The 26956-nt window shown below is 42.9% G+C and overlaps 1 protein-coding gene across 8 annotated transcripts in view; it reads left to right on the top strand.

Annotated features, from left to right (window-relative positions):
• Nucleotides 1-26956, top strand: part of STN1 (STN1 subunit of CST complex) — a 508555-nt gene that overhangs the window by 2379 nt on the left and 479220 nt on the right. For 5 of the 8 annotated variants that reach the window (XM_078643719.1, XM_078643715.1, XM_078643718.1 and 2 more), the window contains exon 2: nt 23223-23301. The exons of 1 other annotated variant lie outside the window; for it this stretch is intronic. In XM_078643719.1, coding sequence (XP_078499845.1) covers nt 23265-23301 — 37 coding nt within the window. In that variant the 5' untranslated portion in view covers nt 23223-23264. Of the gene's footprint in view, nt 1-23222; nt 23302-26956 lie in introns of those variants that run through there. 2 more of the 8 variants (XM_078643711.1, XM_078643716.1) reach the window with 2 other exon arrangements.

Raw genomic sequence — 26956 nt, 5'->3', positions numbered from 1 at the left:
CAATGGAGCAATTATTTGTTCTAATAAAACAGCGGCTGGTGTATTAGGCCTTACAAAGAGGTTAATTTAGGCTTCAGCTGCATTTAAAGGGTTACCAGGGCACTGTAATGGCACTCGTGAAGAGTAGTCAGCAGGGTTTTGACCTTTCCCTGGTTGGTGCACAATAGTGTAGTCATATTCCTGTTGTTGCAAACCCCAACGTTCAGTTCTAGAAGGCATCTTGGCTTTTGAGTTGCCATAAATGGTAAGCAATGCTTGATGACCCATGTATTCCCATACGGGAATACATGGAAATGTTCACAATCTCACACCACTGCTAAGCTTTCTTTCTCTGTTTGCGAATAGGCGCATTCAGTTTGTGACAAATTTCTGCTTGCATATGCCACAATATGCCTTTGAGCATTTGGGTGTCCATTGTGTTGGGCAAGGATCGTGCCCCATCCAACCGGGCTTGCGTCAACAACAACCAAACTATGAAGTTTTGGATCAAAGTAGGTCATTTCAGTGGCATTCTCAATTGCATGCTAGATTTTCTTAAAACTCTGTTCACATTCGTGTGACCAGTGAAATGAAGCATTTATTTTGTATTCAATCAATCAATTATCAGTCAATAAATCAATAATTTTTAAAGCGCACTACTCGCCTCTCAAGGGTCTCAAGGCGCTGGGGAGGGGGGAGGGGAGGGGTGCCGCTACTGTTTGAACAGCCAGGTCTTGAGAAGTCTCCTGAAGGTTAGCAGGTCCTGGATCTGCCGCTAGTGGATGGGGAGAGTGTTCTTGGTCTTGGCGGCGAGGTGGGAGAATGATCTGCCACCGGAGGTTGCTCTTCTGGTGCAGGGGATGGTGGTGAGGTCCGTGGAGCGGAGCTGGCGGTTCGGGGTGTAGAAGGTGAGTCGTCTGTTGAGGTATGTTGGTCCAGTGTTGTGGAGTGCCTAGTGTGCGTGGGTGAGGAGCTTGAAGGTAATCCTCTTGTTGACGGGGAGCCAGTGCAAGACTCTCAGGTGGGGTGTGATGTGGCTGCGGCGAGGGATGTCGAGGATGAGACGTGCAGAGGCGTTCTGTATTCGTTGTAGTCGTTTCAGGAGTTAGGTTAAGGCTTCTGCGTAGAGGGCGTTGCCATAGTCCAACCTGCTGCTGACGAGAGCCTGGGTGACCGTCCGTCTGATTTCAGTGGGAATCCATCTGTAGATCTTGCGGAGCATGCAGAGGGTGTTGAAGCAGGAGGATGAGACGGCGTTGACTTGCTTGGTCATGGAGAGTGCTGAGTCGAGGATGAACCCCAGGTTGCGTGCATGGTCGGTGGGGGTTGGTGCTGCTCTGAGAGTGGTCTGCCACCAGGAGCCGTCCCAGGCGGAGGGGGTGGAGCCGAGGATGAGGACCTCCGTCTTGTCCGATTTCAGTTTCAGTCGACTGTCCTTCATCCATTCAGCGACAGCCTTCTTTCCTTCGTGGAGGTTGGTTTTGGCGGTGGAGAGGTCCTTGGTGAGGGAGAGGATCAGCTGGGTGTCGTCGGCATAGGAGATGATGTTGCGGTCGTGTGATCGAGCTATGTGCGCGAGCAGTGCCATATAGATGTTGAACAGTGTCGGGCTGAGGATGATCCTTGGGGTATGCCGCTGATGATCTCAGAGGCTTTGGATCGGAATGGCAGGAGGCGGATACTCTGGGTTCTGCCGGAGAGGAAGGAGGTGGTCCATTCCAGTGCCTTGTCTCGGATCCCTGCGCTGTGGAGGCGTGTGCGTAGAGTGTGGCGGCAGACGGTGTCGAAGGCGGCTGATAGGTCCAGGAGGATGAGGGCCGCGGTTTCTCCGTTGTCCAGCAGGGCCCTGATGTAGTCGGTGGCCGCAATGAGGGCAGTTTCGGTACCGTGGTTGCTGCGGAACCCGGACTGGGATGGGTCCAGGATGTTGTTCTCCTCAAGATAGCGGGTTAGTTGTCTGTTGACGCTCTTTTCGATGACTTTCGCCGGGAACGGGAGTAGGGAGATGGGCAGGAAGTTCTTGAGGTCCCTCGGTTCTGCTTTGGGTTTTTTGAGTAAAGCATTGATCTCGGCATGCGTCTAGCTCTCCGGGAAGGTCGCAATATCGAAGGAGATGTTGATGATCTTGCGGAGATGGGGTGCGATGATGGCGCTAGCTTTGTTGAAGATGTGGTGCGGGCATGGGTCTGACGGAGAGCCGGAGTGGATGGTGTTCATGATTTTGGTGGTGTTGTCTTCGTTTACGTGGGTCCAGGCGAGCAGTGGGTTGGTGCGGTGGGTCTTAGGTGTCGGTGGCTGTCGGGGGTTCTGGTAGTTGAAGCTTTTGTGGATGTCTGCGAACATTCGATAGAAGAAGATGGCTAGGGAGTCGCACAGGTCTTGCGATGGTGGGATGTTGTTGGTGCTGGCGCTTTAGTTGGCGAGTTTCTTCACTATGTTGAAGAGCTCCTTGCTGTTGTGTGCGTTGTTGTCGAGGTGGTCTGTGAGGGAGGTCCTTTTGGCGCTTCGGATGAGGTGATGGTGCCTGCGGATGGCGTTCTTGTGGGCTGCATAGCTGTCCGGTGTCTGTTCATGGTGCCACTTCTTCTCGAGCTTTCGGCAGGTCTGCTTGGAGGCCTGGAGGTCGGCGGTGAACCAGCTGGCTTTCCTGTCGGTGCATCTGTTGGAGAGTTTTTGGATTGGGGAGAGAATGTTGGCACAGTCGTAGATCCATTGTCTGAGGTTGCGGGTGGCAGTGTTGTGTCAATGGGGTCGGAAGGTGGGCTTCGAGTGGTGTTTAGCTGGTCTTCGGTGGCATTGATCCAGCTGTGGCAGAGGGTCCGTTGAGTGCGGTGGTGCGTGGTGGGTTTCTGGAAGGAGAAGTTGATGCAGCGGTGGTCGATCCAGTGGAGTTCAGTGGTGTGGCTGAAGGTGACGTGGGTGCTTGCGGAGAAGATGGGATCGAGCGTGTGCCCGGCGGAGTGGGTGGGTGTTGTGACGAGCTGTTTGAGTCCAAGGCTGTCGATCAGGGTGGTGGAGTTGCTGTTGTCGTTGTTCTCGAGGTGGAAGTTCAGGTCTCCGAGGAGAATGTAGTCTGCAGAGGAGAGAGCGTGCGTGCTGACAAAGTCGGTGATGGAGTAGCTGAACAGAGGCCGGGGTCCGCAGGGCCTGTAGATGAGGGTTCCTCTAAGGGTGGTGTTGAGGTCAGTGTGGATCTGGAAGTGCAGGTGTTCGGCGGTGCTGGTCGAGACCCTGAGGGTGTTGCTGTGGATGATGGTGATTCCTCCTCCTATTCCGTTGGTGCGGTCCCTACGGGTGATCTTGTAACCGTCCGGGATGGCTAAGGCGATGTCAGGTGCTGAGGAGGCGTTCATCAAGGTCTCCGTCAGGAAGGCCACTTCCGGGGAGGATGTGTCGAGCAGGTCCCAGAGTTCGATGGCGTGCTTGCGGGTTGAGCGGATGTTGAGAAGTATGCATCTGAGGTGCTTGCGTCCTTTCCCGGTGAGCGGTTTGGCAGGCTCGGAGGCTGGTGAAGCTGCAGCTCCAGCAGGAGAAGGGTCCTTGGGTGCGCCTCGGGGCAGCCAGGAAGCAGGAGTGTGATCGTCCGGCGTTGAGCGCGTGGAGGGTGCTGGCATCGTAGTGGCAGCAGTTGTTGTGGCGTTCGGGGGGTCAGGGGGTCTGGCACTGGGCGCGGCCCTGGCGCAGACGGGCTTGCTTTAGGCCCACCAGCGGCGCGGCTGCCATAGAAGGGGGGAGGGAGGAGCAGCTGGGAGGCGGGACAAATGGGCAAGTGGGAGGCGGGAGTGCTGGAGAGCTATGGCGATGGGAAAAAAACAGCGGCAACACAGAATACAAAAAGAATACAACAGTGGGCACAAGTAATACGGCACAGGTAATGCGGGCAAAAAGCACTGAATACAAGGAGCAATACAGCAGAGGGCACAAGTAATACGGCACAAGTAATGCGGGCAGGAAGCACAGAATACAAGAAGGATTATAACAGCAGGCACGAGAATGCAGCAGTGGAATATCAGAGAAATCAATACCACCGAGGGAACAGAAGGAGGGGGGCTGTGAACTCGCAGCGGCAGCGAGGTCAGGGATACGGGCACAGACGGGTGGAGCTGTGCGGCGTGGGGAGCGACCTGCCTGGAGCAGGGTCAGGGGTCTCTTAAGGAAGCAGTTGCTGTTTCAAAGTCATATATGTATCGGGAACAGTAATTGGCTATGCGAAGATATGAATGTAACATAGTAACATCTTGTGGGGGTTTAGTGGCTGACAAAGCTTGTACTTTAACTGGATCCGGCGTCATGCCCCCATCAGAAAAGATGTGGCCAAAGAATTTGAGTTTTGTTTTGTGAAGCTCACGTTTCTCAGCATTCTATGTTTAAATCTGCATCAGCAAGTAAACTACACACTTACGTAAGCACTTTATCTTGTTCCTTTTGTGTAGCTCTGAAAACTAATGTCATCACTGTAATTGAAAGCAATCATGACAGGTTGTATAATACGTCAAATTACATCTTGGAAAAGTTTGGCAGCTAGTGACACACCAATATTTAATAGTTTATATCAGAACAAACCAATATGGGCAGAAAAGGTGGTAGTGTACCTACATGTTTCTTCGAGTTCCAATTGATGATACACTTTGTTCAGATTTTACCGCACTGCATTCCAAAAAAGGGTCAGCTATGGTTTACTCCACTATTGCACTTTTCACAGTGCTTTCCTTAGCGATTAAACGTGCTGCTTTGCAATTGTCAATATTGCTTTGTATCCTTACAATGTGTCATCTGATCAAAATGCTCCTCTTCACTTGGTATCTTATACTGTATTGTCTGCTTTTATAATGGGCTGGTCTGGAAAGTGGAAAATCTTGTCTTGCACTTAGCCCTCCTGAGCATATTGTGTGCTTTCAAATGGGCTGGTTCTGGATTGCTTACAAAATATTCTTGGTTTACTCAGTTATTGCGCTTTGCACACTACCCCTCTGATTGAGAAAAAAGACTGCTCTGATTTACATGGCACAGATTAAAACTGCAGCTTTGTACCTGGCAATTTATACTGCCCTGTCTGTCCTTATAATGGCCTGTCTTAACTTTTCCTTTGTGTTGAATATGAATCTGCATGACTTTATAATGGGATGCTTTAATTTCTGTATGCTGAATATTTTTAACTTCAGAAAAGGGGGTGGTGATGAACAGAGTGTCTGAATTAAGCAGACCACTCTTACCCAGTCCAAAGATCAGGGTTTGATCCATCACCGTTATTTAGCTCACTGCCCCATCCCAGCTCATTGCACCATCAGGATTCAAGCAAGCCGGGCCGACGATGCCTGAAATGGCAGAAACCGGTCCCCGGAAGCTTGTTTCCTTCCCAGTGTAAGAATTGGCTTGGTAGTTTGGTTTGCCCTGTTCCCATCATGCACTGGGACAGGAACAGACTAATTTGCATATAGCCAGGTTCTGAACTGGGATGGTGCAGTGAGCTAAAAAACGGTGTTGGATCTAGCCCTGATCTCTTGACTGGGTGAGAGTATTCTGCTTAATTCAGAAACTCTGTCCATCACCACCCCTTGTTGTTAAATATTTTGTCCGCCCTAAGCGTGGAAGGGTATACTCAGATGTGAGTCCCTTGCTCATTGCACCATCAGGATTCAAGCAAGCCGGGCCGACGACGCCTGAATTGGCAGAAACCGGTCCCCGGAAGCTTGTTTCCTTCCCAGTGTAAGAATTGGCTTGGTAGTTTGGTTTGCCCTGTTCCCATCATGCACTGGGACAGGAACAGACTAATTTGCATATAGCCAGGTTCTGAACTGGGATGGTGCAGTGAGCTAAAAAACGGTGTTGGATCTAGCCCTGATCTCTTGACTGGGTGAGAGTATTCTGCTTAATTCAGAAACTCTGTCCATCACCACCCCTTGTTGTTAAATATTTTGTCCACCCTAAGCGTGGAAGGGTATACTCAGATGTGAGTCCCTTGCTCATTGCACCATCAGGATTCAAACAAGCCGGGCCGTCGACGCCTGAAATGGCAGAAACCGGTCCCCGGAAGCTTGTTTCCTTCCCAGTGTAAGAATTGGCTTGGTAGTTTGGTTTGCCCTGTTCCCATCATGCACTGGGACAGGAACAGACTAATTTGCATATAGCCAGGTTCTGAACTGGGATGGTGCAGTGAGCTAAAAAACGGTGTTGGATCTAGCCCTGATCTCTTGACTGGGTGAGAGTATTCTGCTTAATTCAGAAACTCTGTCCATCACCACCCCTTGTTGTTGAATATTTTTAACTATCATGCCTGTTTGTAAAGGTTTTAATTAACCATACAATAAAATTGACTATGACTTGTTCAGATCAAGGCGAGAGAAGACTTCAGCACCATTTAACTGTGTGATCATGTCGGCAATGTGTGGACCACAATGTCTTTCTCTATCAATTGGCTTGACACCAATCAACACTTATGTGCACAGCTCCTTCACTGTCGGTTTTGGGCGCTACCACTATGGGCGAAACCCAAAAGGTTGGTTCAGTAGATCGCTCAATGATATCATGTTTTAGTAATGTCTCAAACTCTTTCTCAACAGCTTCTTGTAGATGAAAAGCCGTTCGTCTATGAGCAACAGGACAAACATTCTCATTGATATGCAGTTGGACTTTCATGGTCTTAAGTATTTCCAATCCATGAAATAATTCTGGGAACTGACATGTTGTAGTTCACAGTTATCACTTCCATATCAGCAGCCATATTTAAACCAAGTAAACAGGCCCTTTATGCAGTACCTTGAAGTACATTAATGAGGGCTTGTACTTTTGTGTTTCATGGTTGCTGCAAATGAACCTTGACTCTTTAATGGCGTAGATGCAGCCCAGGTATACACTTTAGTCTATGATGGCGTGAGATGGAGCAATGGAAACTGTTTGTTGTATTTCTCCTCAGGCATAATGTTTATCGACACACCACTATCCACATTTAAAAGTATGGCGGAACCATTTTTTTAGTGTAGTTTTCGGATAGTGTTTGACTTTTGTGATTTTACTTGTCAATATTTCGTTGAGTCTTATTTTTCTCTGCATGTCAAACATGTGCATGTTTTTTCTGAGGTAACCATCGACATCACACATCCTACAGTCGCTTGACAGTGAAACTGAATAACTCTTGTACGAAGATTTAGATGACAGTTGACTTTGTTTAGTGTCAATATGCCCCAGCAGATGTTGTCGCTTGACCTTGTGGGTATGCTTAGAACGTCGCTTCTGGAACGTTTTGGGTCCATTTTGTTTTCTCATTGTGACATATTTAGCTTTTCCTTCTTCTTGCAAACCATTACAAAATGGTTCTCCTTCCTCCAGCCTTAACATACTTGTCCAACGGTAGTACATTTACCTTTTTTTGGAAACGAAAATCCACATCTAAAGCACAATTTCTTTTTCTTTAGAGACATCACTTTATGTCCTTGAGCTTTGTGTTTCTGCTTACTTTTCACGTTCATGACTGACTCATTCTGGGCACCTCTGGCCTCCATCTCAGCAGCTTGTCGGTCAGCTCAATCCCGTCTCTGGCAGCCAAGAGTACTCGCTCCGTACTAAGGGTTTCTCTAAGCATTCGTCGTCTGAAAAAATCTGACAGACATGCGCCAATTATTCGGAGATGTATTGCTTCTTCATCATTGAATACATTGAACTTACAGTGTTTGATGACTTATCAAGTCTCTCAACAAATTTGTCGATTGTTTCACTAGCTTCCTGTCATTCCTGACTGAAAACATATCTTGCATAGTCAGAATTGGATTAACCTTGAGATTTAACACTTCTTTGATTAGAAGATATGTGACGTCATCAGTTTGTGGAAATTTATGTATTACCTCTTTTACTCCTTCACCAGAAAGATTTTTGAGGTATTTGACTAACTTTTTGTTGTTGGTTTCTTCCAGTGCATTGATGAAATGATCAAGCATTTCAATCCAGGCAGTCCATCTCTTAGTAATATTCTGCTTTTTTGCAGAGTCAAATGGAGGTGGGGGTTTCAGGAAGGTGGCAGCTGTATAACTAGTTGTAGAACTTACTGACATTGTGAGTCTATGCTGCTTACCTGAACTTGCACCTATCGTACCATCAGCGAGTCCTTGCGATGTGCTTTGTTCAGCATCGTTATGATCAGCCTGAATGGGTAGAGCTTCTTTTCGCATGGCCATCAGAGCTTGTCAACTCTTGAAGGACTTTTGAGTTGTGCGCAACACTCCCTGCACTTTCGGTGGTGTCGGCTGCAGGGATCAAAAGCTCCGTATTTACAATCCTGGGCGTTTTACTTGATTCACAGGCCGCACAACGGTGTATGGTAACTCTATTAACTCAGGTTTTGGGTAAGTACCACAATACACTCTCCACCTGGTGTTTACTGCCTTTATTGCTTTTCTATATTTGGCTATTGTAGCTGCTAGAGCTTTCTAGCGCTTATCTGTCGCTGCTTCTAGCGCTTTTCTATACCTGGTTGTTTCCACCTTTAGCATTACCCTTCCATGCGATTTATAGATCAGTACAGCGTAGTAGCGTAGCACCTCTTTCGCGGCATTAATAAATGATTTCTGGCCAACGATGAGTAAACTTCTCAGTGAGGCTTTCGTTATTGTCAAATGATTCACAGATGCTGGAGTGGCTCTTTGACTCCACATACACCAAATATTGATCTTCACTGCGACTGAGGCACATGCGCACGCATGAGTCAAAGTTGCATTTCAAGCGGCTTTTCCTCATTCACTCAACTACATTGACCAGGCAGCTCTTGAAGGCAAGCTGAGCTACTCCTGCCTTCTTGTCTAATGTAAGGATAAGCCGGGCATTCGAAATTACCTTTATGTCATAGGATTCAATAATGGATGCTAATGGGACCAAATATGAATTCAAAAGTGCAGGGCTTAGTAAGGATCCCTGTGGCACACCATAATAAGTGCTTTTTGTGCCAATTTAAAAGGTTTAAGCGATACAGATTGCTCACTATGCAAGAGGAGTGACTCAATCCATTGCAGAGCTGAGCCACAACCTCCCACCTCCACTAGTGTCTGATGGGAAACATTATCGGACACCGCTGAATTATCAAGTAGAGTCAAAGTGGTAGTTTGGCCTTGATCTAAAAAGACTAATAGAATCAGTCACCTCTAACAGTGCTATTTCGGGTATCGCCTCGGCCTAAAGCCAGATTTAGATGAGTGTGAAATATCATGACGCTCTAGGGAAGCAGATAGCTGAGTGTTTACTATTTTTTTTTTTAGCATTTGTGAGGTGACTGGTAATCAAGAAATTGGCCTCAAGTTTGCAGAGTCGCCTGAAGATTCTTTCAACAGCGGTAATATTGTTGCCCTTTTCTACTTTTGGGTACCATGGCAGTTCCTAATGAGGTGTTAAACACTTAATTCAGTACCGGGTTGATAATATTCCCCGCCTGTGTCAGAAGTGCAGGAGGGCAGGAATCACTGAGGAAGCCAGATTTACAGATTTACAGCCTGCCTAGAATCCCCCCAAAAATCTGATTGAACTGTGAGGGGGAGCTGGCAGTCTTGGAAGAGGAATGCAGTAGCATCTACGGCTCCACAATGGCTGAGTTGGTTAGAAACTGCTGTATTAGCCACTTTCTCCTAAAAAATAAATTTTAGATAGTATAACAGAGCTCTATAGAATGGGATCCCAGCCAGGCTCGCTTTCAGGTCAAGAAAATCTTTATCAATTAAAAATGTTTCTCCTGTGGTATTACTAGCAATGGTGATTCAGCCCTTAAAAAACGAGCTTGTGGTACTTTGATATCTTTATTCTAACACTTGAGCACCTTTTTGTAGATTTCTTTATCTTCTAATTTGTAGCCTGCCATCCATTTCCTCTCTAATGGCCAGATAAACTAAGAACTGGTCCCAAAATACTCATTACCATTTGCGACCAGTGTGGTAATTTGTGAACCAACCTATGTACTAATAAGTCGGTTTGTAAACTACCAATTTGCAACCACAATGATGCAGGCAGGGAAGCAGATTAAATATAGCTCCCGCCTGCAGGCAGCTGCTCCCTGCGGGCATGAGCAATATCAGCTCCCTCTAGATGCGAGGAGCTGGTTGGTGCTAAGGGGCTTCCTCAACGATCCCCAGCAACACCTTTATTGTGCTGAGCTCTGGTGGAGGGATCTCTGGGGCCGAAGATGGTTCATGAGTGTGGCCGCATGCCTCCCCTCTAAAAATTCTGTTGAGGCATGGGCTCTCCAGGAACCAAATCGGCCGGGGAGGGGGGCTATTTGCCCTCCCTCCCCATAAAAATTGCGCCGGGCTGCAGGGATGGGATCCTCTGGGGGCAAACTCAGTCTGGGGGGCACGTGCCCCTTTCTGAAACAACATGCACGCTGGACCCCGGGGGTGAAATCGGCATGGGGAGAGGACTACGTGCTCTTCCCTCTATAAAATGCGCCACGCCCAGAGTATAGGGTCCCAAAGACTAAAATCGACCTGTGGAGTGGGGCCATGTTCCCCTCTCCCCTGAAAAGTGCACCAAGCCCAAGGTGATGGGGTCCCTAGGTCCAAAATCGACCCATGGAGTGGAGCCACGTGCCCCTCCCCATAAAAATGACTCTGAGCCATGCGTAATGAGGTCCCCAGGGCCAAAAGCGGTCCAGGGATGGGGGCCACACACGCCCCTCCATTTTATTTAAATGAGTGACCCTGGAGCATGGGATCCCCATCAGTGGCCCTGGGGAATGGGGTCCCCCTGACTGGTAACGGCTCAGGGAGGGTGCCGTGCGTCCCCCTCCTCTTTAATAAAAAAATTAATCAGTGATGTCATAAATAATGTCATAGAACATGTCATGAGAGATGTCATTTGCAGTGCATGGCGGGCACAAGATATAATTATCGCTGATAACTATAACTGGTGCACATATTCACCTAACTAGAACGTTACTGTGACCTTACTTTTTCAGTGAAAAAAAATAAAATATATATATATATATCCACAAGAAAGGTTCTCCTAATGAGAACACCTCACACGGAGAGTTGAACACCTCTTTAATTGCAGACTGCGACATATATATATATATATATATATATATATATATATATTTTTTTTTTTTTTTTTTATTTATTTAATGTAGGAAAAGAAAACATGGGGTGTTTCCGCCCTCCTGGAGTGCAGACATATGGACCGGCTGAATGGGGGGCAAATCCAAATTTCCTCTTACAAGCCATGTTGAATGGCTTAATTAAACAAGCTCGGGAAACCAACAAAACCCAGACTTTTCTGAAAAACTAGACTAAGAGCTGTGTTCAGGGTGGTGTGACATGTGCTGATTCCACTATGTTTTTTTACCCAGGGGGTCCGTTTCCACGGTGGAGCTGTATGACCATATGTGGAATAATCAATTATTTTCTACCAAACAAGAAAGATAAATTAAATCATTGAAAAAAAAATTCAGATTTGAAAAATATGGCTTGTACAACTTAAATAAATGCATGTCACTTGCACTTGACCAATCATCTTCTCTCAAGATCTCCTCCAAACGACCTCCAGATTGAAACACTTTACTTGTCATAGTGCCCCTAATTGAATGCTCATAAAATGACTTATGTCCTCACCTGACTCTTTCATAACCATTTTGGCCCATCAAGCAATTGTAGATAGATGAAGTTACTGGTCTACAAGTTCAGTTTAATATATCTTTATTCAACTATAATACAGCCATAAAAGAACATAAAGCATCACAAAGACATACCAATAAAAAAATGTACAGCTATATATAAGAAGAATACAGTAAAAAAATTCTAATATTAAAGACTAAAAGCTCTTAAAATGTATAGTCCTGATTCAGATCTTTTTCTACTGATGATCCCTCTTTTTTTACAATTTTTAAAATTTCAATCAGCAAAACAGATATTTGGTGAGTTTAATTTCTGTAGGGTTATTTATATGATCTGCTTTTGCTCTTACAAAAAAAGGGGGCCCAGAAAGAATGACGTGGCACAGAAAATAAAGTGCAGAAAAGCATGAAGTGGCATGTGCTTTGCCTAGATAAGACATCACATGGACAGAGTGGCAGCTTTCTAAAAAAAATGTTTTTTGCATGAGGAAAGCCATAATAAAGTGTGTTTAACCTAAAACGAGTTAAATAAATACGTTGTCTATAATGCATTACAAATGATAAATGGGGTTCTGGGGTAGCAGATATAGAAACATTGAAGTAGTCGAACACCAGACAAAGATGACGTCCGTTTTCACCTTATCTTCATGCAGTTTTCTAAAAAAAAGGGATTTGGTTTTGTCGTTACAACTCCTTTCAATACATCCAAGGTTATTAAACATGTCCAGGGCTCCCAACAGATAGAACATTCTTTTGATTTATGGAAATCATGGACTGTAGTATACATTACCCAATGATAAGCAATCCGCTTGATAAGCAATCTGCTAGAAAAATTCTGACCAGTCCCGCTTTCTACTTAACCCAGCAATGTATCCACAAAATCAGCGGGGCGAGCCCGATCATATGCTCAATTTTTTATTTTTTTAATTTTATTTATAAAGTTTTATATAGCGCGAACTTGATCCCGAAGGATATCAGAGCGCTTTACAATGCTTGTTATTCTGTAAAATTATTCATAATAAAAATTTGTAATCTTTCCTGACCAATTATTCCACTCATCTCTCTCTTTAGGCCATAAAAATATATGCAAGATGTATTTCCTCATGACCTATAATCGAGGATGTGATTCTTGGTATTGAAAATCTGCATATAAAACCATTTTCTGTATGTTGAAGGATTTCTGAATTCGAGTAGCCCCAGACACTGGCCCCATATGAACCCAAGGGTAAACACTTACTTTTGTAAATAGTAATTAGTTCATTATCTGGTTTCTGTTGCAATTTATGTAAAGATCTAAACACTGCATTATTTATTTTGACAAAGTGTTGATTTCTTAGTTTTATCATTGGAGACCAGGCCAAAGAAGAACTGAATTGGGTACCTAAATAATTAAAATTATTTGTTCTATCCAACTTTGCAGGTCCACAAGTCATTATGAAGAATTTAGTGTTGGTTTGCTTTTAGGTCTAGACTTTCCATAAAAGACAAAAAAGAGTTCAATAAAATTTGGAGGCTGTTTGCAGTTCTTGAGATGAGCACCACATTATCAGCAAAGAGTAGATTTGGGGTAAAGCGGTTTCCCATCTTCTGCATATCAGAGCTAGAATCAGATCAATGTTTATTGACATAATTGATACATCCTTGGCGGACACCTCTCCGAGGTCTAAAAGGTTTTTCGAAATTGGTAATTGATTAATTCCTTTTCCCCTAAACTCTCTCACTATGCTATCGTATGCCCTCATACACCTCAAAACATATCTATATGGATGCTCATCAAACCTTGGATAAAAAATTGAAGATGATATGGCGTTAGTTCTTTGAGGGCTATGAAACAAAACTCCATCAGGATTATAAAAGCGATTGCCTACCTCCAATACCTTCCCATCTGTTAGTTTCCTAAATTGAACAAGAGACAGAAGTGTTGCTAATTTACTAGACATCTGTTGCAAATGTAAACGTTTATTCGAAGGTCTTTCCGCAAACATTTGGAAAATTAAATGAACTGTAGCTTAGTCTAAGAGGTCTTTGCAACTTGTCCCATGATGTCCTCTAAGCAAGAAAGCTGAAGGTTCTCTTGACTTCCTCTTCTACATCCACTAGTAGTTCAAGAAGCACCAGAATCAAATATGGTTCTTCCACTGCTAATTCCATCACTCATGGAAACCAAGGTTGGCTTTCTCAAAAAGATGTCACCAATACCACCTGAAACGTCTACCTGAACAAATAGAAGCCCCTTCGTTCCCATAGAAAAAGGAGGGAAAGCATAAACAGAAAATCATCTAGTTACATAAGCATTTAAAATTCCCTCTTTTGTAGAAACTCTGTAGGTGGCCTTAAGACTTTTGTAAACCATTACAGGTCAGATAACAAACGAAATGGAAGGCAAACAAGCTGGTAAATAACTCCCAGCCCCCTGATTTGTAGAATCTGACCTAGGTATTGAAAGGGATTTAAAAGTAAGTATCCTTGAGATCCAGTTTTGCCAACAAGTCTTCTGTCTGTCAAAAATTAAATACCCTACATCTTGAAATAGAATACTGCACAAACCAATTTATATCTTGCAAATGTATTAGCGGGCACTAACCTTTGTCTCTCTTTGTTTTACCACAAATAATATACTTACAAATGTTTTGAGATCCTTTGACACCTTCTCGATAGCCCCTTTGTTTAATATCTCCTGAACCTTCATATCTACCTAATTTCTCTTCGTTCTTGCTCATGATAAGGTATTTCCCAGAGCTCTACCATATAACCTGCTACTGCCTGAAGGACCCATAAATCTTTTGTTAAAGACTCCCAATTTTACATGAAAAATCTTAACCCCGCCCCTCCCCCACCTTCAAAACAGAAGAACCAATACAAGTCTTCACACTTACCTTCTTTCTGGATGGAAAGCTGTACTCTCCCTCTGGAGATTCATCCTCTGCCCAACCTTCCCATTTGTCGGGAAAGTCCGGTTGAATATTGGAAACCTCTCAACAATCCTCTTTTTTGCACCATATATAGTGACTTGTATGGCATGCTGCCTGAAAAACACCCCCTTCCTCTAGCCCTTCCAAAAAATACCTTCTCCAAAACCTCTCTCAAGGAGAACTGTGCTTTATCTAAAGCTGTAAATGCTAATACACATTTGCAAACAACCTTGACAATGCCCTCATCAAGCAACAAACCCTATAGATCTTCAGTTGGTTAATTATTTGCAAAATCACCTAGCCTTATATGTTTCAGTGGACAGTGCTGCATTACCATTTCCTAAAATCCCCCCTTGCCCATTTAAAATTGTTCTTCTTCAGTCATATCTAATACATGAGAAAGTTATTAACTCACATCCATGAGCATGTCATGACATTGTTTCAGCGCTTTTACTAACCCCTTTTTGGGATTCCATGCCAAATTATATAAAAAGCATGATAAATCTGGATTCAGTTTGAGGATTACACTTGCCTTGTTACTGAAAACTAGACAGGAACATTCTACTCTCATCACACCCTGAACTCTTTATCCAGGGGTCTCAAAATCCCAAGTATAATAAACTCACCCACATAATCCAAATGCCACTAGACTGCTATCTGAGGATTCCTTATGTTGGAATAGAACCTATCCTTTCCTTGGGGATCCATAATAACTACTTTCATTTTAATGTCCAATTCTTTACTATCCTCGTATATATCACAATAATACATAAAAACATATTGTTCAAACCCATCCTTATCATATTCTAATATACATTGAAGTAGAACCATTATGTTTAGGTCCAGTCTGAATCTCTCTTGTGCTGCTATGGACACCTTCTGTATGCCACAAAAGACACCATCCAAATCTGTGTAGTTAAGGCTGTCTCTCTTGCCAGTGAGGTCAAAGCCCCTTTCTTCATTTCTCATGAATGTTTCCTCTTCATTTTCCTCTTTCCACCTCCATCATTAAACTTACGATCCCTCCTATCTAATAACCAAAACTCTTCCTCAACTTCATTAGAAATAGCCATCCTTTTTTCCCTCTGCCAAACAGAATTTACAGCCTCCTCCACAGAAGAGTACTCTCTTCTTTAACTCACTCCAGTGTCACCCAGTATCCCCAAGCGTAGCTATGGAGGTTTTGCCTGAAACAAAAATGGCTGCAGTGTATGCTCCACTTAACACATCATAAGCGACACATGCAGAAATAACAAAATACAATGGTCCCCTGAATTATCAGCAATGCAATGGAAATTCTACTTTCACAATCTCCAACAGCCACAGGACAGCACACACCTATTTAAATAAAAAAGAAACGAGCAATCGCAATTGCTCAAAACAAAGAACATCGATAAGTGAATGCAACATAATTCAAATAAAGAATTGCTCAGACTTGAATCCACTTAGATTTAAATCAGTCATCTTTTTTTTAATGAAAAAACGCCCAGAATTTTATTTTCATTATTTAAACTTAACAAACAAATTGCCATAAATTGGGAATCCATTAGAATTGTGATTTTTGGGTTGGTCGCCTATAACCAACCCAAGAATCACAATTCTAACATTACTGTCTAAACCCATTGTTAAAGGAAAAGCAAGCCGGAGTACTTCTCTGTCAAGGAGCTGCAATAATAAAGGGGAGATGGCTGCTGTTAAGGCTATTATGGGCCTGTTTATTCTTTTCCAAAATGTAAGGTCTGGTTATTGCTTGCTTTAAAGTGCTGCATTGGACTGGCAGTAAAGATCTTTACGCATAATGCTACCATCTGGCCTTTACATGAAATCAGGGAGTTCTGTTGGTGGTCTGGTATTGATTTGGAAACAGGTGTAAAAAACTGTGTGGAGTGTGGGGCCACAGATAAGACTAAGGCAGCTCAGAAGGCTATAAAGTATCCCTTGTCCAGGCCTCAAAAATCTTAAAAATGTTACCAGGCCTGTGGATCTTTTGAGCTAAATAATTGACTCTACCTAATTGTAATGCGCTTGACTCATAAACTGGTCTCAAATTGTGTGATCCTAGGCAACTATTTTATATTACGAAGTCTCCTTTTTCTTCATTATCACATATGAGAGCACCTTCAAATATGTGAGTTCAGCATGTCTGCTGTATAAAAAACTCTTTTGTTGGATTTATTAGACTAAACTTTTGATCCATGTATAATACAATCATAGCCCATGTATGGGGTGCACATGCTTACTTGCCTCTTAGTTCACTTATACCATTGTCATCAGCACAGAGCAGAAAGGTGTCTTAGTTTGTGTTTAAAAATTCTCACTATTAATAAATATATATTACTAAAGCCTGATGTAGTAGTGCACCACCATTTACAGACACCATATTTGTCAGTGCAATGGCTACAGTCTTTCCCACTGACATGCTATACAACTATAGCATAAAAATATGAGCGATAATGTATGGAAATCGGGTTTCAGCAAATATTTATCATTAGCCAATCACCTGTGTTCTTGCTTTGTTTTGATCTTATTAAAATGTATGTTACCATCACATTTCAGAATTACCTAACTGCTGTAATATGTTTTGAAATATTTGTACAGCTCATTTAAAAGCTGTTTAAATGTGTTTTTGAAGAAAGAAAACCTGACTAGTCTTTCGTTTTATAGTACCTGTAACCAGCACGGTTGTCAGACAGTTCACTTTACGAAATTCTCTAACTTTACAGTCAGAGAAAGAAAAGTAAACACCAATCTCCAAGATAAAACAAGCAGCGATTTGTAAGAAGACATAAACTGACATTTGACCTCTGTCTTTGAATGCACAGCACAAGTGGCAAGATAGAAACAGTATCTGAGGACATCTCTATTGCCCATTCACTTTCTGAAAGAACAGAACATCCATATTGACTGATAATGGAGGCCAATTTAAGTCTCAAGGAAGAATTTTAAAGGTTGTCAATAATTAAGCACACATTTACCTAGATTTATCCCCCAATTAGTAATGGTGCTGCGGAGAGGGTGCTACAGAGAGAGAGTGAATCAAATCATCAGGGCCATCATTTAGCTGGCTAGCAATGCAAGGAAAAACTGGGAATCTGAAGGTGAAATAAATGTGGGCTTCTCGAATCATCAGGCAGGAATACATTGGTGAAATTTCATTTGTGATTATGCGGGGATTCGTCCCATATTCTAAGAGTAATCCAGGATGAATGAAGAGACATAGAATTGTACATTGAATTCCAGAGGATAGTAGGAAAAACTATTGAAGCTTCACAGGTTAAATACAAAACGTATTATGATACCAAACATGGTGTTAGAGATGTACCATTGAATATTGGGCAGTAGGTACTGTTCCTGAGGCAGGAGAGTGCCAAAACGTAATAGCAGGTCTAGGGAACTTGGTAAATTGTTAAACTGGTACAAAAGTCTGTTACATTCAATGATGGATGTGTTTAGCATCTGAGCAAGATTTCTGTTACGTAGGATGTTCCTGTAATGAAAGTTCATTCTGGTGGTTGGCGGATGATGTTGCTGATGAAGACATTTGTCAGGGTACTCTTCAAAGAGAAGTCAGAGAAGGAATGTCAAATCTCTTGAATGGTTGATGTATGAGATAATGGGGAATTGTCATGAGTGTCAAAATTCTGGCGCACCATACAAGGTTTCCGGTGTGAATTGGACAACAGGTGTTTCTGGTGAAAGCTTGACAGCAAATTTCAATGCCAGAACCATTCCTGTGTACTTTAGGACTTCTGGAAGGACTTAGTGTCTACTTATGGCAAATGTTTATGTATATATATTTCTCTTCTCTTCCCTTCCTGTAGTCACCCGATGTTAAGGAGAATAAAGGGTGGGAATTTGCACACCTGTAGCATTCATCATTACTTCCTCCGCTAGTATATTGGAAACATGATTTCGCTCTCTGTGCCTCTGAACTGCACACACAACTGGCTAAGTGTTTGAAAAGAAAGGCATTGTTGAATGTAAATGTCAATATGTTATTTATTGTGATCATTGCATTAGGTATAAAGGTGATGGAACTAGCTCTGGTTTCTCCATAGTCATTCCTGGAGAGCCGAATCCATGCCAAATTTTTAAGCTAACTACATTTATCTAAATGGGGATATTCTAAAAATCTGGCATGGATCCGGTCCTCAAGTGCTGCCTTTAGAGAACCCTGAACTAGATGCTCATTATGCACGTTATCACCATGTGTATACCAGTTGCTAGGGAGACAAATGGTGAAGACTAGCCTCCCTACATAGCCCTAGGAAACAGCAGTAGTTGTAACACTAGGGAGAGTGTCTACTTTGAATTCTCTAATTTGATTTTGTAATTATTTTAATTACGGACCTTGAACAGTGCCATAGAAAGTGTGCCTTAATGCACTTGCAGACGAAACAATAATCTAAGATAGCTATATAGTAAAAAAAGATATCTATCTTATAACAATATAATAGCTTGATACATTCAATAGTAAAATCTAGACCCCACCAGAATAATATCGTTAACTACCAGATAAATACCTTCTAATGATGCAGATTCGGAAAGTGGGCCTTCAGCTCACGTTTTCAACAGTTAAAGGACGCAGTTAAACGAATTAAAGGCCTGATGTACAAAGACATTTTGCAGTTCCAGATCTGGCAGTTTGTATAATCACAGTTTGTGCTGACATAAAATGGCTTTGCTACCTGCTAAACTGGTTTAGTGATTCAGTAAAGCCTTTTTGAATCGCTAAATGGGTTGATTGACTCGTTCAGAATTCCAATTAGGAAGGGACTTAAAATGGGCTTTCCATCTCGATTGAAAATCGCAGTGAGGTGTATCAATAAATTGTGACTGCATTTGCAGTTGCAAACCATTGAAAAGTTGCTCACTCTTCAGAAGAAGTGGTAACCCATCCGCAAAGATGATGCTGTCCAGTTGGACAGGTTTTCCTTTGGGAATTGTCAGGCCACCACTCCCTTCTCTCCCACTGTGTTCCCAAAGGGAAATCATTTTTTAAATCAGACCTAGATCCTTTTAAGAACACAAGCTGCTTTAAAAAAAGGAAGAAAAAAGGTTTCCCATTAAGTAATGGAAACGCTGGCAGGGTGGTGTTCTGCTGCGTTAGGCCATCATCCTTGCGTTTGTAACCAATCACAGGAGGTCGCAAATAGCAGCCTACCTGATTAAGATTTATTAGGGAGGATGTTATGTTGTTATGTGACCTTTTATGATACAACATATTTGTACATAGGTCGCATCACAGAATCCGAGACCTTTCACAGATAGTGGGTGCACATTTTGCAACCTCTCTCTTGGTACAAGGGGCCCAAACAATGGCAGGTACACTCACAAGCTGGTCGGCTTGGTTTAAGCCTTGACAGCAGAAGGGATTGGGCAATACAAATCAATGGTAGAGTGTGTGCTTTCTTTTTGCAGCCTATAAAGGTTTTGCGTGTGACCACATTTCTCCTGTGTTTAATTGTAGGTGGTGGGTACCACCTTATAAGATAGCTTAATTGCATGATTTAAAAAGAAACCTTTGCAAAGTATAAAAGATAACATTTTGACACCTATGAATTTGATAAAAATATGACACTTATTAGGTTTGATAAGATAGAACCCCGGTTCCAGTAGTGAAAAGCACCCGCCCCCCACATGGCAGAGCGCTCATGTAGGTGCACTGCACAGCAAATGCCTATGAAGACGATCCATTCGAGACAATTGTGGTCTAGATCAAGGTTGTGTTTTGAGTCCCAACATTGTCCAACCTATACGCCAGTCCCTTGTTGGTAGCGGTGTTGTTTTGGTGTTTTCAACAGTTTTTCGTATGTCTGGCTGCTCACAAGGCAAGTTGTCCTACTATTGTAGAGGTCCGTGAATCTGCTTCTCTAGCTGAGGTAGCAGTCAACATCTCCCGTCCCCTAGTTTTTGGTGGGTACCAGCAATCGATTTTGGTGGCTGAAAATTATTTTTCATCATCACACTTTGGCCCAATGCAAGAGAAAAATGGAGGAAGAGACCAAAAGAGGAATAAAGAGAAAGATAGGAAAATAGTGGCAAAGGGCAACAAGCATTGATGACAAGCATTGGCATTGCCAATAGGTCTCGCTTTTGGGATCTTATAAGTATTTAGTTATTCAGCACAATATCCTTGGTGCAACAACATCAACTGTTGCATGGCTAAACACTTATAAGGTCCCAAAGGCGAGACCTGTTGGCTATGCCAATGCTTGTCTCCTGATGAGGTGGAGCGCACGCAGTTCGGGAGCCAACGGCTCAGGCAAATCTGCATATGGGAACTTACTTAGCGTGATCTTTCACAACAGTTGTGCATCAACAGACGTCCGACCTCCTGCCACGAACAAGGCCTGGCCCCCGAAGCAGGGAGAGATACTCTATACATGAATATTTCACCCTCAGATACTCGTGTGAAAGCAGCGGATGAAAACGCAAACTACCTTCCTCCTCGGCTGGGTTTCAGGAAACAAGAGACGGGTTGCCCCAGGCTGGTTTGAGAAAACCGCAGTCACACTCGCTCGTGCTGCTCAAATTCTGCTAGTGGTTCTCTCTAGCTACAAATTCGGTATGCCTCAGGCCAGAAAGGGGGTGTGGCCGTCTCAGTCTCAGGCCAGAAGTGGGGGGCAGCTGTCTCATTAGATCAGTGGGACTTCAGACGGAGCCATTACCAACAGTTTTTGTGCATCCCTTCTTCCAAGGAGGCTGACGTGGTGTGGTTGGAATAGGACAGGCCGGGCTCACCGAGGCTCGTCAGTTTAATAACAATTAATGCAAGCACCATGTGACTTTACGAGAAAGCAAAGGCATTGGCTTTTATTTTTAAAGTACCAAAGCAAGAATAAGTTATTATTAAAGAACCAGCTACCCTAAAAAAAAAAAAACTCCATTGCCAGTGTTAAATAAGCAAGATGAAAGGGAGATCTTAGGCACGTCAACACTTCTTTCCATTGTGGCAAATTATTTCTGAGCAATTGAGGCATACACTTTCTGGAATGCACCACCACCTATCTTTCTTAATGGGATAGGTGATTTGTTTTATTTAGAAGCTTGCCACAAACTGAGCTAGTAAGCAATACTTACATGAAACATGGCATTATTACCCCAGCAACACAGTAATCCTTTTCCCAACCTGAAACATATGACCTGCTGCATCAAGGGCACTATGCGCACATGACATAACTAACAACCTTTCTTACGCAGCGGTGGCACACATCGTCAATTCACCACTAAGCCTCCCTTAAAGACAAATTTTCCATCCAGTGAGCATTTGGGATGGCATCGTGTTCCAGAAACAATTCCGATGTCATTCTATCAAATGCATCCATAACTCACTAAGGCCTTCGCTGGGTACTACGCATGGGTCCCCTCATACACATGATTAGAAACTGGTGTCTTCAAAGTAAAAAGCTGCCCCAAATGCCCATCACAATCATGATGGCACCTGACAAATAGCATGACCCTTCACCTGATTGGCATCCATGGAGCGGAAAGAAGACCGACTAATAAAAAAAATAGAGCTTGGTTACGCACAGTTTGATGCAATTATAGGAAAAGTAAAGAAATAGATGTTTTTTTCTATTTCTTTACTTTTGCTATAATCACGGCACCCGCGCTTTACTTTTAATGTTAAAAGTGAAGCGCGGGTACCGTGATTATAGCAAAAGTAAATAAATAGAAAAAACATCTATTTCTTAACTTTTTCTATAATCGCGGCACCTGCGCTTAACTTTTAACATTGAAGTGCTGGTGCCGCGATTTATAGGAGAAGTAAAGAAATAGGTGTTTTTTTCTATTTCTTTACTTTTGCTACAATCGCTACACCCGCGCTTCACTTTAATGTTAAAAGTAAAGCTCGGGTGCCGCGATTATAGCAAAAGTAAAGAAATAGATGTTTTTTTCTATTTCTTTACTTTTGCTATAATCGCGGCACCCATGCTTTACTTTTAACATTAAAAGTAAAGCGCGGGTGCCACGATTACAGCAAAAGTAAAGAAATAGATGTGTTTTTCTATTTCTTTACTTTTGCTATAACCGCGGCACCCATGCTTTACTTTTAACGTTAAAAGTAAAGCGCGGGTGCCGCGATTATATCAAAAGTGTAAAGGGAATTGAAGCGTTGAGAGAGGCGCGCAAAGCGCGCGCCCGCGCACATGCACTCAAGCTCTAGGCCAGCCAGGGCAGCATTTTTTAAAGCCCTTACTAAAAGTCTCGCCAGTCCAGTGCATGCGCTGGGTCAGGCGAGACCTAAAAAAGGACCTGCAACAGTGAGATAAAGAAAAAATAAGTCTAAAGTGGTGGAACAAGGAGGTAGGAGCTTATGCCTGGCATATTATCACCAGTCCTCCCAGGTGCATTGCGGATGATGTAGTTCATTCTAGTATTAGCACACACTAGTAAGGATGTATGCCATAAAAAATTAGCATATCCTGTGCTTGAGGTGGAATCAAGTGTAAGCCCCAATGAAATTAAGCAACCCTAGCACTTGGCAGCGCAAGTGGTGAGCTCCTAAGGAACACGTTGGGCCCCTGCACTTATTGCTGCTTGCCCTGTGTGCTCAATCTAGACCTTTATCCTGTCAAAGGAAGCATTTCTGTATCCTTTTAAGTTGCTGCAACTCTATTTTTTTCTTTTTACTTGTCTCACGTGTTATTAGCAACTAAGATTTTTTGTGTGAGGATCCTATGATGCATCTCTGAACGTGTTCCAATGTGATGTATGTTTTATTTTTATTCTGATGTATTTTGCAGAATACGGTTTATTCTGTTGCCTGAAGAAAATGTTCACGATAGATGGATGTAGCAGCAGGTGTGCCCGTTTCTTGTAATTGTGAGTATTTTATCTTATTTTGCTCTGGAGTTGTTGTGGTAGCACTATATGCCAGTTTTTCAAATATCTGTAACTGGATTTTGACTGAAGGTGTAGCCATTCTAAAGTGATATTTTATTGGTTTGCCACAACAAGACATCATTCATAATCCATGTTTCAGAATTCTCTCCTCTACAGATTACTCCAACTAATGGTCATAACTGTTACTAGCTACCTAGAGTTTGCATGTGTTTCCGTGTCCTTTTGTCCGAGGTGGAATCTTTGTGCTTAGCTATGCCAAAGGAGGCAAGTCGTAGAGTTGGTGCAGTGGTTTGGTATAAGAAACCTGTCCGCAATCATACACAGTGATAGTAACAAAAAAATAAGAGACCCTTTGGGCATCAACAAAAACGAAGACAGTGAGTCAACCAAAGACACACTAGGTCCATCGAGGTAATATCCAAGCACACTCATTGAACAGAAAGCTGTTGGCAGTGAGCAATGGGCACTCCGATGCCACTGTTAAAAGACACACAATGGCCTGACAATGGCTAGCACGATGGCTGGTTGATACGGACATCAGAGAGCTGGGGGTATCGAAGCACAATGGAGCACTGGTGGCAATATTGCTGGGGTGAAAGCTAAAACTTACTTGATCACCTAAACTCCTCACTATAGTAGTTTGCTGCTAGGAAGTGGTGACCAGAAAAACAAAGTAGTGCCATTGACTGGACTACACACGCCAAGAGTGGGTTTCCTCGCAGCGAGATAACTGCGAGGATACCGGACAGTTCGTATAGTGACCATGGAGTACTGTTACTCCTTGGGGGCTCTCCGAAGCCTAACTGCAATGATCAAAGAAGATGGTCTCTCAGGGGCTCAATTTCTGATTTATGGTACAGTGGTGCGATCTTTACAACACTCACTGGGCAACTGTTCACAAGATCCGCAGTCCCACAAGCTTTTGCAGGTTTGGTTGGCGTTTGGTAATGGGTGTAAGTTGGTTTCCTGGCTCTACAGCACCACTCTTGAGATGGTGTCTGATAATCTACCGACTTTACAGACTAGGTGGGATGAAGCAATTGAACAGGTAAACCCATTTCAAAGGAATACCCCTTATAAATGCACACATTTTAATTATTTGCATAACATATATCTCACTCCCTACAGATTGCATGTGATGATGCCAGTAGACACCATGAGCTGTTCTCGATGTAACCTTTTGGATGTGGGCTTCGTTTAGATGGTTTGGGATTGCTCAGTGCAGGTCCCATTCTGGGCAAAGTGCATAGGTGATCTGGAACGCACATTAAAAGGCGGGCATTGCTTATTGTAGGAACCTGCCTGTTGAGCTAATAAGTTAGAAAATACACTTGCAGAGACCTTGTAGTGCGCTGGCGTTCAACAGATGGGCCGCCTACAGCAGGGGATGTTGCCAAGATGTGAGGACAAAACCACTAGTGGAGCAGTAGATGGAACTGGTGGCACCCTCTCTTGAACCAGAAGATCAATTCCTGAGAGCCAGGATTAAGAGTCTTATGTTTCATGATACCCTCCACTCTCACCCTTAATAGACATTATGCATATTAATGCTTTTCACGCATTATTATTATTATATCTGCAAGACAGCCTACTTGGCTATAGAATGTGTACTTGCTGGTGGCTAAGATGGATCTTTGAGCAGGAAATATTAGTGGCATGAAACAATTTGGAAGATTGCACCATAGTTTCTGATTGTTGTATGCTGTTAGGCACAACGTTCTCACTAAGATATGGAAAGTACGACAACAATAATGTTGAAATTGATGGTATGCTGTTGGTTGTACATACACTTTCTGTGTATGACTCTATTGATCGTGTCATTTAAAATTCCTAATAAAAATATTTAAAAAAAGACACAAGGCCAAATGCTTTGATGTGCTGGACGTGGTGAATATTATGAAACACTATCAACCTGGTGAATGACCGACATTTTGTGTGTGTTCTGTTGTCGAACAAACAGCAGCCAATTGAAATTAAGACTGAGTTAAATTTGGAAACTGGTGAAGGCCTTCTGGCTGTGCGTTTCTGTTTTTACCCAGCAGGCTATAGTGACTGTGTCTTTCATTACTGCTCGCACATGAAAATCATTTTTATATGATATTATTTATTATTTCATTTGTTTTTAAACGGGTAGTAGGTCCTAGCAGTCTTTGCGTGAGGGTCTTGCCTTCTCTCCTTTGTCCAGTAGGCATTTTAGAGAGGACAGTCAGCAGTTGAAAAGGACCAAGACAAGTGCAGGTGCTTACTACGTTGCAAAGAGGGTTGTTACTTTGCCATTGGCAGTAATGCATCCTTGTTCGGGATTATTGGTACCGTCCTTATCAAATTAAATACGCATTGGCAAAGTCAGTAGGTCTGGAGTAGCCTGCAGGCTTTTGGTTTTGTGAACGCTTGTTTTGGTTTGCTATTGCTTTCTGTGAAACATATTGACACGGGAGCTGTGGGCCCCATACCAATATGAAATGGCTAAAAGCAAAAATGCTTTTCCTGGTCTCAGACGGCACACGTTGCTATTGCACTGCAGAGACCTACTTTGTGTGCAGATGTTTTGCTTGTGAAGGAGCAGAATTCCATCACTCAGTGAAGATAGCCAATGGGTGAAGTCTGTTAACCCCTGACCTACGCTATATGCTTTAGCGAGCATAGAAGGAAAATACGAATGACATAACTATAAGTAATATATATCTATATATATTACACAAAAGTGGCGTTATAGTTAGGTCTGGTAATAAAATATTACTTTGCATTAAAAAAACTCTGAATTCACAAAAAAAACAAAGGTTAAAGTGCTGTTACAGTTAGGTGAAAATATCAGTTTAAACTTAATATTTGAAACTAACAAAAACACTGAAATTGAACAGTTATAGTTATTTAAAATAATTAGAACTTCCACTCTCGTCATGCATGGTGTTGTTGTCACTGATGTCAGTTCAGTTGTCATCAGTAATGTTATCAATGATGCCACACAACATGTCATGAGTGTTGTAATATGTGAGATCATAAGCAGTGCATGGCGAGGGTGTGACCCCCTTGGCCATTCAGATTACTCTATTATTTGAAGTTGCATGATAGCGGAACTCTTGTTAGTCTCTCGCAAACCCAAGCATCCAGATATACAAAGTTTTTTAACCTTAATTTCCTACAAACTACTGAATGGATAAACACCAAATCAAAAAAAGCACTTTTTCCGGACCAACATCATCCTTTCTGCCAAATGTGGTGTAATTCCGTTCAGCCGTTTCCCCAGTATCGCTGTTCAATATTCCTACAGAAAATTGCATGGGGTTGTTGCATTTTGAACCCCCCCTTTTTTTTTGCCCCCCCTCTTGTCGGATCACCCCAAAACATTCCAGGCATGAGTTGAGATAGATGAACATTTTGGGGGGAAAGTTTTGTGAAGATTCATCAAACATCACCAAAGTTCTTAGCTAACCAAAAAATGCACTTTCTATTATAACTTGGACCACCCCCTTTTATTTTTTAGTAACATTAAACGGTCTTGGTAATGCCAGACCTGATAAGTGTATGTACGCAGAACATGACATACTACTTTCGGAGCGTTGGATTTTAGGCAAACACATTTATGAAGAGTGCTCAGGGGAAACAAACAACAGCTCCTAAACATTCTTAGGCA

This window comes from Lissotriton helveticus, chromosome 5_1 (genome assembly GCF_964261635.1).
Source record: "Lissotriton helveticus chromosome 5_1, aLisHel1.1, whole genome shotgun sequence".
Classification (NCBI taxonomy): domain Eukaryota; kingdom Metazoa; phylum Chordata; class Amphibia; order Caudata; family Salamandridae; genus Lissotriton; species Lissotriton helveticus.
Note: the sequence above shows the minus strand (reverse complement) of the source record. Positions and strands in the feature narration are given on the sequence as shown.